This window comes from Polyodon spathula, chromosome 21 (assembly GCF_017654505.1).
Source record: "Polyodon spathula isolate WHYD16114869_AA chromosome 21, ASM1765450v1, whole genome shotgun sequence".
Taxonomy (NCBI): Eukaryota; Metazoa; Chordata; class Actinopteri; order Acipenseriformes; family Polyodontidae; genus Polyodon; species Polyodon spathula.
Genome location: NC_054554.1, coordinates 27,479,777 through 27,494,329, shown reverse-complemented (window position 1 = coordinate 27,494,329; position 14,553 = coordinate 27,479,777). Strand labels below are relative to the sequence as shown.

The window sequence follows — 14,553 nt, the reverse complement described above, 5'->3', positions numbered from 1 at the left end:
CAGTAGTACAGGCTGGATTAGTATCTTTTTGAATACAGGCTGTCTAAGCCTCCTGCACCATTACCAACAGCGCCACCCCCTGGTTAACTTTGTGAATGACATCTGTTTATCAAAGGGAGAAAAGGGAGATTGGCAAGCAAGCAGGCACACAAACAGACACACACACATACGCGCACTTACACACAGGGAGTCATGCAGAACATAGGGCGGAGTGGGGTACTGGTTTGGAAAAGAGGGGCTGGGGGATCTATTTAGACCCCGTCCCAAACAGGGACATGCAGTGACTGGGCTCCTCTCAGACGATCACACACACAGCACCATTTTTGGGGAAGACAAGGTGACACCAAAAACCGGTCTGTGCAAGGTATCCCCCTGACCGCTTGAATGTATAATAATATTATTATTATTAGCGACTATCTATGTAACTTCTAATAAGATTTCCTAAAGTAATAATACAGAAATAGGGGGTTTCCCGTTGGATGACCCTAGTCTGACTCTTATATTATATAATAAATATTAATATATATTATTATATCTATATATATATTATGATATATAATATATATTATAATATTAATATCATATATAAAAAAATATATATGGTCCAAAGACATACAGTTCATTTCTTTATGTAACCAGGTTTCTGTATGTCAAGTAAGTACAATATATATATATTATATATATATATAATATATATATATATATATATATATATATATATATATCATATAATATATATTATATGTCATACTGGAGTTAAATTAATTATATAATATACAGTAGACCTCAATACTGTTATAATTAAAATTAGCTATTCTTATTTAACCACTTAAAAAAAAAAATTATATACAGAGAGAGGAGAGAGAGAGAGGTGTGCACTCTGACCTCATGTTAAAAGGATACCAGCTTGAATAGCACAGCACCCAACTCGATATTCTAGTGCAGTGGTACAAATGAGTAGGCTACAAGGACGGCCATCAGCTACAAGGGAATGAGCTTGAATGGCATTGTGAACCGCAAGGATGTTGTTGAACAGTTCAAAATAATTGCAAAACTGGAAAGAGTTTCCGATTGATTGATGCAAGCTGCATTAAAACTACAGTACTGTATACAGAACCTTTATACACACACACACACCACTCTCTGCTTGAATTGAAGATTAATTTAGAGACAAAACTGTGTTTGCTGCCAACTGAAGACAGCCAATTTCAAAGAGAAACATACAAAAAACAAAACACAACACAAGTTGGCATGGAGTCACTACCAGAAATAGTGTTTATTTTCAGATTTTATTCAGAGTTTGTTTGATTTGTTTTCAGTAGAAAGTCGCCATACATTTAATAGCAATCTTATTACAGTTTTGGTGTCCATCAAAAACATGCTGCTTTTCTTTTTTTACAACAAAAAGATGTGTGTTTAAGAAAAACAATATATACAGTATATATATATATATAGTAATCGTTTTGCCGTGACACTTTGACGTCATACCTTCGCATTATTTTAGTGGAGAAAGAAGAAGCAATGGCAGTTCCCAGATGTTCCCATTCTACTGCTTTTGTCTCTAAATTTATCAAAACAGAGATTAAAGATTGACAGTGTTTAGGGAAGACTTCGGTTCAACCACAATCAATCAATCAAGAAAAAAAGAAACATTACTGTAAAGGGCTGCATCTCTGCAAACCCTTTAGAAACATCAGCAGGTTAATATCATGTATTTATTATTTACAAGGAATCTTTAAATTGCACAAAAGACTTGTTACGCATAGCTGCCTAGAAGACACACCTCCACTGAATAATCCCTATGTGAGAGAATGAATTCAGTTCCGTTCGAGATCAATAATGCAATTACACTCTGCACTCGCACACTGTGTGTAAAACAATGATTATGTGAAGTGGACATTGTGACCGGACTGCCAGACTTCAGCTGCATTTCCAACCTTCCCTCTGACTAAATATAGGTGGCAGCATTCTGCTTAGCCAATTTTTCCTGTGGATTAACTCTTCTATTGACGTGCCTGTAGCTCTAAAACGGATCGGTTTGTGAAGTCTTATATGTGAATATATATTCCAGTTGTCTGCCTTGCCCTCAGCCTAAGAGTTGATGTATAAAAGAGAATTTGAATCTGCAAACCACAGTTGTTGCTCAAATCAATGTCGCAACAGGCAAACTAGGATCGAAAGGGTTGCCATCTGACTTGATCTGTCCTCAGTCTGAGCTGCCTGGACATGGGTTCAAGCGGGCGCCTCGACAGAAGACGAAGCAACAGCCACTCGCCATGTTAGTTTTTTTTTTTTTTTAAATGAAATAATACAGTGGACCACTCAAATGGATTCAGCCTCACAATCCTTTACAGAATTTGCAGAACACTGCAGTGTAAAATCAGTTGAGGTTGCTTTCAGGGTTAGTGTCAGTTCCAATTCCATTTCAAAACCACAATGAGCAGGACTCTGATAAAATGTGCTTCTCACAGTGGCAGCAGTTACTTTGGTTGAAGAATGTTAGTCATCTAAAACTGGCTTCAAACGAATGCAGCTGGACACAAACAATTATGATGTCTCTAAAACATCAATCCCTATGAAGAAATTGGAAATTGATTTTAAAAAGGAATTAGAAAACGGGAACTGACCCCAAGCCTGGTTGCTGTTCCTATTGCTGTCTCTGCAAGAAGGACTGCTTCATTTTTGCCTGATAAAATGGAACCGGAGGCAGGCCGAGCCACCAGCTCCTTATCCAGAATTCAGAACTAAACTAGTAAGAATTGTATATTGGTGTGTGTGCCATTTAGATTTCAATTTAAAAATATCAAATGCAGTCCTCATATGGTGATGAAAAATATATCAGGTAGCAAATTCATACATACAGTACATCTGAGGTATAATGATCACAGTTTTTTTTTTTTTAAATGAAGTATTCTAGCACCATTTAGAAGTTTTCCCCTAAGACTAATTTACGAACAGGGATAAAACAAACAATGTTCATTTTTTTCAGTGCGTAATATACAAGACGTTTGCTGCAGTATTATGCTAATGCTATAGTCACTCAATGTCACATACAGTAATTTTAAAAAATGCAAATGTATTTATTTAGAAGTGTCACATTCTGGGGTTCCATTATAAACTTATGTACATGCATGAAAGACGACAAATGATTACATCAGAGTAGTCCATTTTATTATTTACTTTAAAAAAAAAAAAAAAAAAAAAAGGTCCATATTCCGAAAGGAGACACCCGATGCGCTGTTCTCTCAGACTCCCCCTCCCGGCCAGGCCCATCTAACAGTAACGCAGCTAAAAGGGAACGCAGGCAGAAGGAAGAAAGGAAGAAAGCAAGGAGGGAAGGGGCATCTTCCAAAGCGGGAATCACGCCTGTCCTATTCAGGGCTGTCTGTCCTCATACTGTTGAAATCAATTTGCCATCGGAACTGTGAAACAAAGAGGAGAGGAGAAACTGCCAGGGCTGAGTCGCTCAGTAACGTGCAAACATCCACCATAACAGCACAGAGCACAGCGGGGAGGGGGGGGGGTCAGGGGCATCTAGAAAACTGAGCTGGGCCAGCGGTGAAACCTATAAAGCCTGGCTCCTCCTTGCAAGTGTAGGGTTTAGTTTCTCTGTCTGCTATTATTGCAGGATTGTATTTTTTGCCATCAAAGTGCACAGTGCTTCATCGTTACTGCACTCTGATAACCACACTGCTCACGTGTAAAGCAATGGCATCATTAAGGATCCAGGCAAAAATGGCAGAAAGACAAACCCGTTTATACGGGGGGTTAGTTCAACAAATCCTTGTGCTTACAAGCTCCCTAGATGCATCTTAAAAGCCTACACTAAAGCCAGCAATGGTATACTCTAGTTTGCAACGGGAGACGTACTCCCTTTGTGGTAAACAGCCCATATAATAAATGGTATGGTCCACATTTCTGTAATTACAGATGACGCAGGGAAGCACTAGTTTTAGCATTTGTTTCAAAATGTCAGTGTTTTATATAAGGTGCAGACCTCTTTCATTCAGACTAGAAGGGGCAGGGGCACTGCTAGTTTAGCCTACTCCTCTCAGTTTGGTTCGTTATCAACACTTTCTCTGTGGGTTCAACTGTGACCCCATGAGAACGGCACAAGTAAACTAAATATCATCACGGAGAGCACTGTGCACTCCTTTGTAGTGCGGCAGATATCTTGTGCTTTTTAGAAGTACATTTAACGACAGTACAAATACAACTCAAGTCTTGCCCACCCTTTGACTTTTTATGTTTGCAATCATTCTAAAATGGTGTTTCTTCTGTTCTCATATTGAGGGGGGGGGGGGGGGGGGGGGGGGGGGGGGGGGGGGGGGGGGGGGATATATATATATATATATATATATATTATATATATATATATATATATATATATATATATGAGATTTTGTCTGGCTACCATCTTGCTTGCTGGACTGTTTGGGTGTTTCCATGTTTGTTTGTTTACTTCCTGGACTTAAGAAATCATGTGCTGTTGTGACTTTAAACACAGATATCCGAACCATTTAGAATGATGGGATATATTGAAGTAAAGGGTGATTAGAAAAGCATATCCGGCACCTTCCCACCCCTGTTCAGCCAATTCACTTTCCTAATCAGCTTTAGGTTTTAAAAGAAAATGCAAAACACATTTTACTCTGAGTTATATTTATTTTGATTACTCCACTTTGCCACCCATATGTTATTAAAATATTAAAAAAAGATAATTCAATAGTACTTTAAATGTTCCTTTGTTTACAAGACTGCACTTTCTTCTTTTACTGAAACTTCTAGTTGTGTGTCCTGCACGTGCTCTACTCATAGCTGTGTGTCCTACACGTGCTCTACTCATAGCTGTGTGTCCTACACGTGCTCTACTCATAGCTGTGTGTCCTAGGAGTCTCACGATCGGGTTTAATGAAATGAGCTGCAAGCAATTCCAAATCCGATTTCTTTCCCAGCAGCCTCTGCTCTCATTACCTCTCCTGGTCTCACACCCTGTGCAGTTTCCTGGCAGCTGTTTTTTGGGCACATCGGCGTACCAAGGCCGTAATCAGTGGAGTGAAGACATCAGAAACAAAAACCGCTAGCAGCTAATGTTCGATATCCTTTCCCCACCTCTGAAATTAATTCTAAATCCAGCATCAAGATTCTCTGCTGTGATTTTGACAACCTGTATAGTTTTGCAGGAACAAGGATCAAGTTGCCTACTGTTACACTCAAATCAATGAAAAAAATTAAACACAAGGGTTTTAATTCGCAACACTGCACTCTTTCATATCCCTTGTACAGTGTTGGATTCCCCATGAATTACAGCTGCCTCAATCGTAAAACTATGGCACTTCTACCAAAGAACTGAATACAGCCTCTTGCTGCATTATTTCAAAGCAGGAAAAAAACACAATACAAATGGGTCCAATACATTACAGTGGATATTCCAGAAGAACCGAGATTCCCTGTTAGCCATTAACTACTGACAATGGAAATGCAACCCATGTTCAATGCTTAAAAACAAGGGTAGCCAATCCTAGTCCTGGAGAGCCACAGGGTCCTGGTTTTTGTTCCATCCGAGTTCTCAATTACTCAGTTTTTCTTAATTGGTCAACACTAACATTTTTTCCAGGTCTTTACCATTGATGATTTTAAAAGATACCCAGACCTCCTGCAGGACTGTGGCTCTCCAGGACTAATTTTAAAATGCACAACATTAACTTGCTCACTTGAAAATAATTATAAAATAAACTGAAATGAGCTTACCTGGTAGCAAATCGTGACTCATAATCCTCAAGACCCTGCTTAAAAAAAAAAAAAAAAAAAAAGAAAATTCCAATGCAAGCCTTTTAAAAGAGCACTAGATGGCAGTGTTACAGTTTTCACAGCAAGCTGTTTTACATTCAAGTTAACCTTTCATTAAATTCCACTGCTTTATATGGGGGAAAAATGGCATCCTCATATGAGGTCAGCATACATTTGCATCTTCAATATGTCCCCATGTAAAGACTAGAAGGACCTGCTTTTTTGCTAGCTTTTCTGTGCACTTATTGCAAGTCCAGGCGATCTCTAAACTATTCCCATACACCTCCATGGAGCAGGCCCAGGCTGGCCTGCAGAGAAAGCAAATTGATAGTTCTAGAACAGCTGTCAAATCAAACAGCAAGATGAAGAGGAATGAGGATCTGTAAATGCCAGCTGTGAAGGAAGGTTCCTTGGCAACATTTCATCTGTCTGCCCGTTTGAAGAGCTGAGCTCAAATACAGAGGTGGAATCTGGCATTAAGGAGATCTATATTTCCAAAAGCAGCTCAGCTAATGCAAGTCCCCAAGCTCCCTTCTTTCACTCACTTTTGATTTTCCAGATAAGAAAAAAAAGGGCAAATCTGACGTGCAAAACGTCTGTGTGTGTGTGTGTGTGTGTGTGTGTTAAACTTTTCTTTTTACAGCAGAAATGCAGGAAAATTCCTCAATGCATGTATGAAGACTAGTCTGTAAAATAGGGTGTAACAAAAATATGAATGTGTATTTTATTTTACGTCAAAGGTATTCTTACCAGCAAGGCTACACTTACTTTCACGAAAAAAATAAATAAATACATTTCTAAAGCAAGATTAGAAGTGCTGGAGAGCTTATGAGCTGCAAAATGCTGTACTGTGCTAGAAGAACAATTTGTTACACCAGCAATTATTTTAATTACGGATTATAAGGAACTCAATTTAGAGAGCTCTGCTTCCTCTACAGTTCCAGCGCGGACAGGCAAGGTGTTATGAAGCTGCCAATACTGTGTGCTGCCAGGAGGAGGTGTCAGGGTCCTGTAGGTACATATCTGTTAGAAGACGGGCACTGCCAAGTTGTAGGGGCGGACAGAGAGGTGTGCCAGGAGGGAGGGGGTGTCAGGGGGCTGTAGGTACCTACCTGAGAGAAGACAGGCACTGCCACGCTGTAGGGACGTGGCCGGGAGTGACCTGCGCTCTGCCCCAGGAGGCGGGAGGTAATGCCGTAGTCAGGAGCAGGCAGGGAGAGGTCATCCCGCTCCAGCAGGTTCCCTGTGCTGCTGCTCTTCCCATGGTGCAGCCTGCAGACACACAGAGACATACACAGGCAGGGTGAGCGACCGAGCAGGGAGGGCAGTCGTCTGCAAGGTAACAGTCCTTCTTAGGAGACAAGTTCTGCTTTCCCTCTAGCTCAGGGTTTGCTGTACTTTTGTGAATAAAATACAATCAAACCAGGGCTTAGATTGTTTCGACTAAATCCTTTAAAAAGAGAGACTGGTCTGTAGGTATACGAAATCTGTTCAGATATTTTCCTAGGACATGCTTCGTACTGACTTTTCCCCCTAGCCTTTCATTGTTATTGTTTTTTCTTGGGTTGGGGTTATGTCTTTTCTATCAAAATGACAGATTGCATGTTTCTACAGTACTGTAGTTTTGAATAGCACAAATACCTCACATGGAGCTTGTCCTCATTCTCTGGCAGGACTCTGGTGTAAGAGAAGGGGAACCAACCTCGCCTGAAACAAAACACCAAAGAGTCAGAGAGATCCAGGCCCAAGAACTAGAAGGGCAGTTAGCTTCCGATTCCAGTTCTACACAGAAGGTATATTCATCTTGTTTCACCAAATGATGCTGTAGTATGGGTTAGAAGGACAGGCACTGTGATTGGGAGGGGTCTCCCAATGTCTGTAGGATCTCTGTATGTACAACTAAGCTACCTGTGTCCAGTGACTATTTCCCAGTCACAGAGGGGTTACTCACATCTTGGTCTTCTCATTTTCCCCGTAATGCCAGCCATCTCTGGCCTCTGGCACAAGCAGCGTGATGATGTCACGCTCAGAGAAGCTCAGCAGTGTGCTGTTATTGCCCGCCGCGTGGGAGAAGACGGCTTGGACCCGGGTTCGCCCATTCTTCTCCAGCCCGGCTGCCATGGAGCTTGACCTCGGCAGGGTCCTGTTCTCAGCTGCGGAAAAGAAAGGATTTTAACACATGCAGAACTCTTGATCATATTCAGTCAAATTGATCAGAAGCCAAAAGATGGGGGTAGAAAGAGGATGGGATACATTTTGACCTCACTGGTTTATGTGCAAGGATTGGAAAAAAAAAAAAAGCGTCACTCTTACCCAGCTGGGGTTTGCCCTTGGGTGGCACTGCCCTGCGGACAGGCAGAGTGTTGGAGTGGACCTCGCTCAGCTGCCTCTGGCCCTGAGGGGGTGAGGGGGGTTTGTCCTGCAATGCCTTGCTCTCTGCCCACTGGCTGTAGTCCTCAATGTGGCCCGCACCTGCAGATCCATTCACCAGGGTCCCTCCATCCTGTCCCATCAGCCGCTGTAAACACCCACACACACATTAATTGATATATGTTAGAGTTTTAATTTAAAAACTATGTGCACGGTTGAAAAAGATCTGGCCTGGAAGGACCACGGTTGCCCATCAGTTGTTCTCACTCGTTCCTCCATTACTGTGCAGGTCCTCCATTACCAAATTAAGCTGTCGAGAGCCTTTTCCCAGAGCCAGAGCTTTGCTTTGAAGTTGCATTCAACAAGTAAAGACCTTAACAAGGTCTTGAATTACAATAGACTGAACCGGTGAGTACCACTGGTCTACAACTGTGCTGCATTTTGTTTCCACAAACAGGATTTTCAAATGACTTTGCAGGGAATGGGACAGCAGGTGTGCAGATCGGTGACCCCGAGCCCCCTGAGAGGAGTGCTAGGTGAGCCTGTCCTCTTCGATGCCTCTAATGAGGGATTCAATTATTTCCTAAAATAGGACGTATAGTTCTGACAGAGACTGACCCAGCTTCTGTTTGAACAGCCAGCTTCACCTAATTGCCACTGAAGTCATTGATCGGATTTGTCCTCAAAAGCTAGGCTTGGTATGATGGGGAGAAGAGTAAGAGATTGAGACTTTGGTGACTAAATTAAAAACATTACATGGAGTTGTTTTAAGCTGCACATCCCAAAGAACAGCTGCTCCCTTTTTGATGAGGAAGGTAAGCAAGTCTAAGTGTGTTAAATTAACTTTTGTTTCAAGTGTTACTATCTCTAGGGTTTTCTAGAAATCAGCCAATGCTAGTGCAGCATTTGCCCCTGGTTAGAACACTCTATTCTTCTTTCCTGCACCAAACAGTTAATTTTAAACTATATATTTAAAATACAATTAACAAAGACCTGGATACCTGGCCTGACTCAACTATGTTCTAAAGTAACTACTGTATTGTTACCTATGGCACTCCAAGACAGCAATTGGTGAATTTCAACTGCTATGCAAAGGGAGTTCGATTCTACCCAAAGGCTGGTGAAAAGTGCTCTCCACTGGCTGAGCTTTCCTTGGTTCAGTGCAATGCTTACCGAGGGGTGGCCCAGAGCTCCTCCCCCCACGAATTGTGCCAGCTCTGGGGGGACAGGCAGGGGTTTGGCCCCAGGGATCGGGTCTGAAATGACCAGGTTGGATTTGGAGGAATGCATGGGGCTGGAGATCAATGTTCCTCCGCTGCTCGATGCCATCTGCTGTGCCAGGAGCATGGCTCTCTCAGGCAGCTTGTTGGGGTCGGAGCAAGCCTGCTGCCAGCCCGGAATCTTCTGGGTCAGTAAGTCCTTGCCCTGCAGAAACAAAGACCGCATGGTTATGAACTGTGGGACCTTGGTCTCAACACAAGCGGGACCTGCCATTGCAAGCTTCTGACAGAACACCCCAATGAACAACCAAACTCAGTAACTCATTTCAGAAGCAGATGGTGATCAAAAGAAACACCTTCTTTATTACATTTCTTGAGTTGCTGATGTCAGTGCAGGGCTTAACATACTGCTCAGTGTTGGCCTGATCTGCAGCAATAGCTCGGATATTTGCACTCTGCTGATTGCTCTAACCCAGCCCAACATCTAGGCTTCCTGAGCACCTGCTCAGAGCATGAAGGGGAGTCAGCCTGGGTCTTTAACCACGGGCACACACATTGAGTTCTCATGGGTGTCCTGGAACAACTTGATAGCCCACAAATTTCAGATTCAACCCACAATGAAAAGCATATTCAGCTGGTAATGGGGCAGCGGGCTAGGTTATTTTAAGAAAATTAAATTGTGGGTTATCAGGTTTTTCCAGGAGACACCTCAACTGGGTCGGTCTTTTACATGGTTTTAAACCCTTCAGCTACGGTGCTGCTAGAAATCGTTCATATATGAACGACGATGCAATGGTGATGTTAGACGGACATTAAGTCTTTTTAAAACAACCACTGGTTGCTTACCAAAGGACGGTTTTGTTTTTGTACAAGCTTACCAGAAATCTTACTAAATCATCCAAAAAATGTTTATAAACCCCAAAATAAATGAACAAATCATTAACTTTAGTGAAATATTTATAAAACAAACTTCAAGGATGACTCTCCAATCAAAATGCATTTCACTAAAGCCCCAGGCCAATAGAGATACCTTTTATTATGAGGTCCAGCATTTCAGGATCTTAGGTTTTTGGTTTTGATTACAGTATATACCAGGTTTTAAGGTGCAGCATTACCGGAGAGCAGATTAAATCCTTTTACATAACCAAGAATGTTTACCAACCCAAAATATTTTATTTTTACACAAGAAGTTGAGTAGTTGACAGATCTATCTGATGGTGAACTTCATCACATTACACATTCGCCAGACAATTTAGTGTAAAATCAAAACCAGACATGGTATTTATAAAATTCTTTCTGGTCCTAGTTCCTGAGGGTTGTGGTCACAGTTTTTAGGTACGAGATCCCTAAATTACACTTATGGAGACATTTCTAAAGAAACGCATTTGAGTACATTTTAAACATTCAAAACTAGGCAATTGTAGGGTATATTTCATCATACTCTTTAGACTCTGTTTAGAAAGGTGAAACACGGTATATTTTCGGTAAATATTTGCCCCGATACATAAGCCGAAAGGCAAGCTGTCAGCCAAACCTCAAAACAGGCAGAATGTTCAACGGAGCGGAAAAGATTAAACTTGCTTTTTTTTTTTTTTTTTTTTACAGAATGATATTGTTGTACAAAACATCTATCTGCTACCGGCATACAAATGACTCGCTGCACTAATCATTTCTCATCTGGAAAGACAATATAAAAATAAAATTCATACCGCTGTATTAATATTAATATCTTGAATGTTTTACTATACGTTTCCATGACACACTTATCATTTGAAGCAAAGCACCAAAAAGAGATTTTGCACTTCAGGGGAACCGACAAATGTAGGTTGGAGACAAAAAAATCTTTGATTTGCCAGTGTGACTCTGTGTGTGTGTGTGTGTGTGTGCGCGCACCCCCAAGTCCTCTACATTTGCCCACACACACAGCTGTGAGTAAACTGACGTAGGCAGCTACTGTAGGTCTGGCCGGGTAGGAGTGCTGAATGACACACTTGTAGCAGACTGATTCTTCTCTTTCTTTGTGCACACTAAAGGCTCTCGTTGCATTATGCAGTTTGAAACCGTAGATATGGCCGAGATTGTACTGCACAGCTGTGCAGTACAATGTGATGAAACGCCAATGTGGGCATTGGGAATGATTGAGCTTCAGTGGTGCCTTTTCTATTTGGAGTGGTAAAGGGTCTCTTCCCACTCCTGTGTGACTCATTAGACATGTACTGTGCAGCAGGGGCACAGGGCTGTTCCTACAGCCCTCTCCAGCTTCAAGGCCAAAAATGCTTTCACCTCCTACACACAGTGATCTGATCAGCAAGGAATGGAGCACGAGATACTGTTCACAAGCAGTTTCTCAGCGAAGCCCAAGCCAAGTTCATTAAGAATGTGCAAGAAGCTGTCTTGTGACAGACAATTTTCATCATCAATTAATTCATTTTTTTACATAACGTTAACATAATTTTTTGCATGGCAAACAGAGCTACCTGGTGTACAGATGTATGTGTGTTTTACAATGCAATTATCTGAATTTTGCAAATCAGGACAGATATTAACAATAATAATAATCTGAATATGGTATTAGGCAGCAAGATCTGAACAAGCTGATGAAACAATCAGCTTTGTGGGAGCTTATTTATAGAGTACAATGCAATCTGCAAATTTCCGCTTGCCATTATGCTGGCACAGGGAGCTGGTATTTTGAGCAGGGAGCCATTGTTGATGCTGAAGTTACATAAAAGATAATCCCATCATTCTGTCTGCCCGCATTTCCCCTCACCCTTCCCCAATGAACCCCTCCCTCACCTTGCCGTGGTAAGCAATGTTGTTTTTAGAGACAGCGCATTGCCGTTCCACCAGGAAGCAGTACCTCCTCCTCTCCTCCGACAGCGCTGTTTTATATCCCGCAGCTGTGTAGCCGTCCAGTTCGCTCTGCTTACCGTTGATGGTTTCCACATACTGCAGAGGAAAACAAAGGCATGTATATGTATATGCATGCTGTTACTGTGTATTAAAGTGTATTGCACACACACTGCAAACCTCAGGTACTGTATTGGTTAACTCATACTCTTCTGCAAAATATGTCATCTGTACTGCTAAAGACACTGGCCCACCTAAGCAGTTTAATCAAGGATGAGATACAAACAACCTTATATGTGATACAGGATAATAAAAAGGATTTTGCTTAAGGCTATGATTAGTAATACACAGGCTCATTGCTGACTACACATTCAACACTTGTTTGACCAAAACACAGAGTCAGCTTTTTTCCAGCCTGGAGCACTGCAATAGCTCCTTTCTTGTTTCCAATACAAAATGCAAATATATCCACCGGAAATGGGCATGTTGCTCCTAGTAAAACTGATTTGCAAATGCAAAACAATGCAATACTCTTCCCAAAAGGTCTCTGGTCTAAGTTTCACTGCAGAGTGTGCATCCCCCTTCCCCATCATATCTGTGAATTCATATTAATTTAAAAGAGATAGATAGATAGATAGATAGATAGATAGATAGATAGATAGATAGATAGATAGATAGATAGATAGATAATATTTTAATACCTTTGCATACATAAAAACATTTTTGCTTTTTTAAGCACTTATTAAATTTATGAATCCTTATAGTAAATGCAAACCAATAATTTTTACATTGATGGAGATTACAAAATGCATGATTTATTATTTGATAACACTTATACATTAGAAATAGATTTTTAAAAATAAAAAATGTAATGCCAGCTATAATTTCTCTGAACAAGTACAGCCTAAAAAATGTGATTCATTGCATTCTTTATACTATAAACAATGCAACAAATCACATTTTTATTATGATTTATTTCTTAGCAGACACCCTTACCCAGTTGTATACAAATAATTACATAAGAATTACAGATACAAAAGATATAATTACAGATATAAAGATACAAAATACAATGACTTCAGTCCTTTTTAGGCAGCATTTGTTCAGAGAAAATATAGCTGATGGCATTAATTTAGTGTTTGAGGGCTTTGCATATAGACTGAAATAGTGTAGATTTACCATTAATACCAGAAGTGAACAGACTCCTACAATAATGAAAGTTGGGGATCATCAGTTTTCTTTAAAAACTTAAACCTTTCATGTACTTGGCCTATACCCTCAAAGTTTTGACAGGGTTGCATGTTTGACCCTGTACATAAGCACAATAAAACACACACCTGAAAACATTCTGTCCTGGAGGTAAAAAGGCTTCTTTGGTAACCCGAATCCTGCAAGTGCTCTGCTCGCCCACATGAAGAGACAGGCTTTTTATTCTCTGCCACAGACACATCGCATCTGCATAATAAACTGATCTCCCCCAACACTGAGGCGGGAAAATGCAAATGCGATTGTTCAAAATCTTAATTTAAATTGGAATTCAGAATCAAACTCCTCTCCCTTTTTCTGTTAAGGGGATAATGACAGCCTGGGTGTCTAGATTCACAAATGATGACTAATGTGTGTGTCACTACTCTACATCATGTCTAGTCTTTAAAACACTCTTTCATATCATATGTATAAATTAAAGATATCTCTTAGTGTCCTGCTGCTCAAGTGAAGGTCTTATATATCCAACATCCTAGTGACAGACGGTCGTAACCTCAGTGTACTGACGCACACACAGAATGTGCTTTAGAAGTTAGAGAAAGCGAAGACAGATTGATCAGCAGGTGTCAAACACAAAGCAAGGGAGCTGAACGCTAGAATTTCAAGATGCTTCTAAATATAGGTGGCGAGAGAATTGGGGGGAGTTTGCCGACAGTGTGAAAGAACAAAGGTATGAATCATAAAGGCGATCTCTCAGTGGGTCTTCAAAATCTCAACAGCAAGAGATATTAGCATTCTGAAAAACAGGGTTTAGTCTGAAGTAAATTGTTAATTGTTTAACTACATAACCATTCTTGGAACCTAAATGGCCACCCTATAGATAAATGAAAATATACTAATGGCAGACATCTAGAAAGTTAGCAGCACTCTATTGAGGACAAACAAGCCCTGTGCAATGAACAGTCTGCAATGCCTGTGCCACTTGGTGTTGCAGACACCAAGCAGAACAGAGCATTGGGAATCTTCAGATTGTCTCAGATTACTCAATTGATAAATAATGTGCATTATAAAACCTTATATGGTAAACCTGACAGTTTCAAGTGCACTATGCAAACAG

At 40.8% G+C, this 14,553-nt stretch overlaps 1 protein-coding gene across 15 annotated transcripts in view; it reads right to left on the bottom strand.

Moving 5' to 3' along the window:
* The window catches only part of LOC121296290 (brain-specific angiogenesis inhibitor 1-associated protein 2-like), a 48,361-nt gene that overhangs the window by 4,038 nt on the left and 29,770 nt on the right, over positions 1 to 14,553 (bottom strand). For 8 of the 15 annotated variants that reach the window (XM_041221669.1, XM_041221659.1, XM_041221663.1 and 5 more), the window contains 7 exons: positions 12,177 to 12,329; positions 9,334 to 9,585; positions 8,104 to 8,308; positions 7,742 to 7,943; positions 7,432 to 7,497; positions 6,903 to 7,062; positions 5,752 to 5,789 (listed from right to left, as the gene is read on the bottom strand). In XM_041221669.1, coding sequence (XP_041077603.1) covers positions 5,752 to 5,789; positions 6,903 to 7,062; positions 7,432 to 7,497; positions 7,742 to 7,943; positions 8,104 to 8,308; positions 9,334 to 9,585; positions 12,177 to 12,329 — 1,076 coding nt within the window. Of the gene's footprint in view, positions 1 to 1,246; positions 3,423 to 5,751; positions 5,790 to 6,902; positions 7,063 to 7,431; positions 7,498 to 7,741; positions 7,944 to 8,103; positions 8,309 to 9,333; positions 9,586 to 12,176; positions 12,330 to 14,553 lie in introns of those variants that run through there. The other 7 variants (XM_041221671.1, XM_041221660.1, XM_041221674.1 and 4 more) reach the window with 5 other exon arrangements.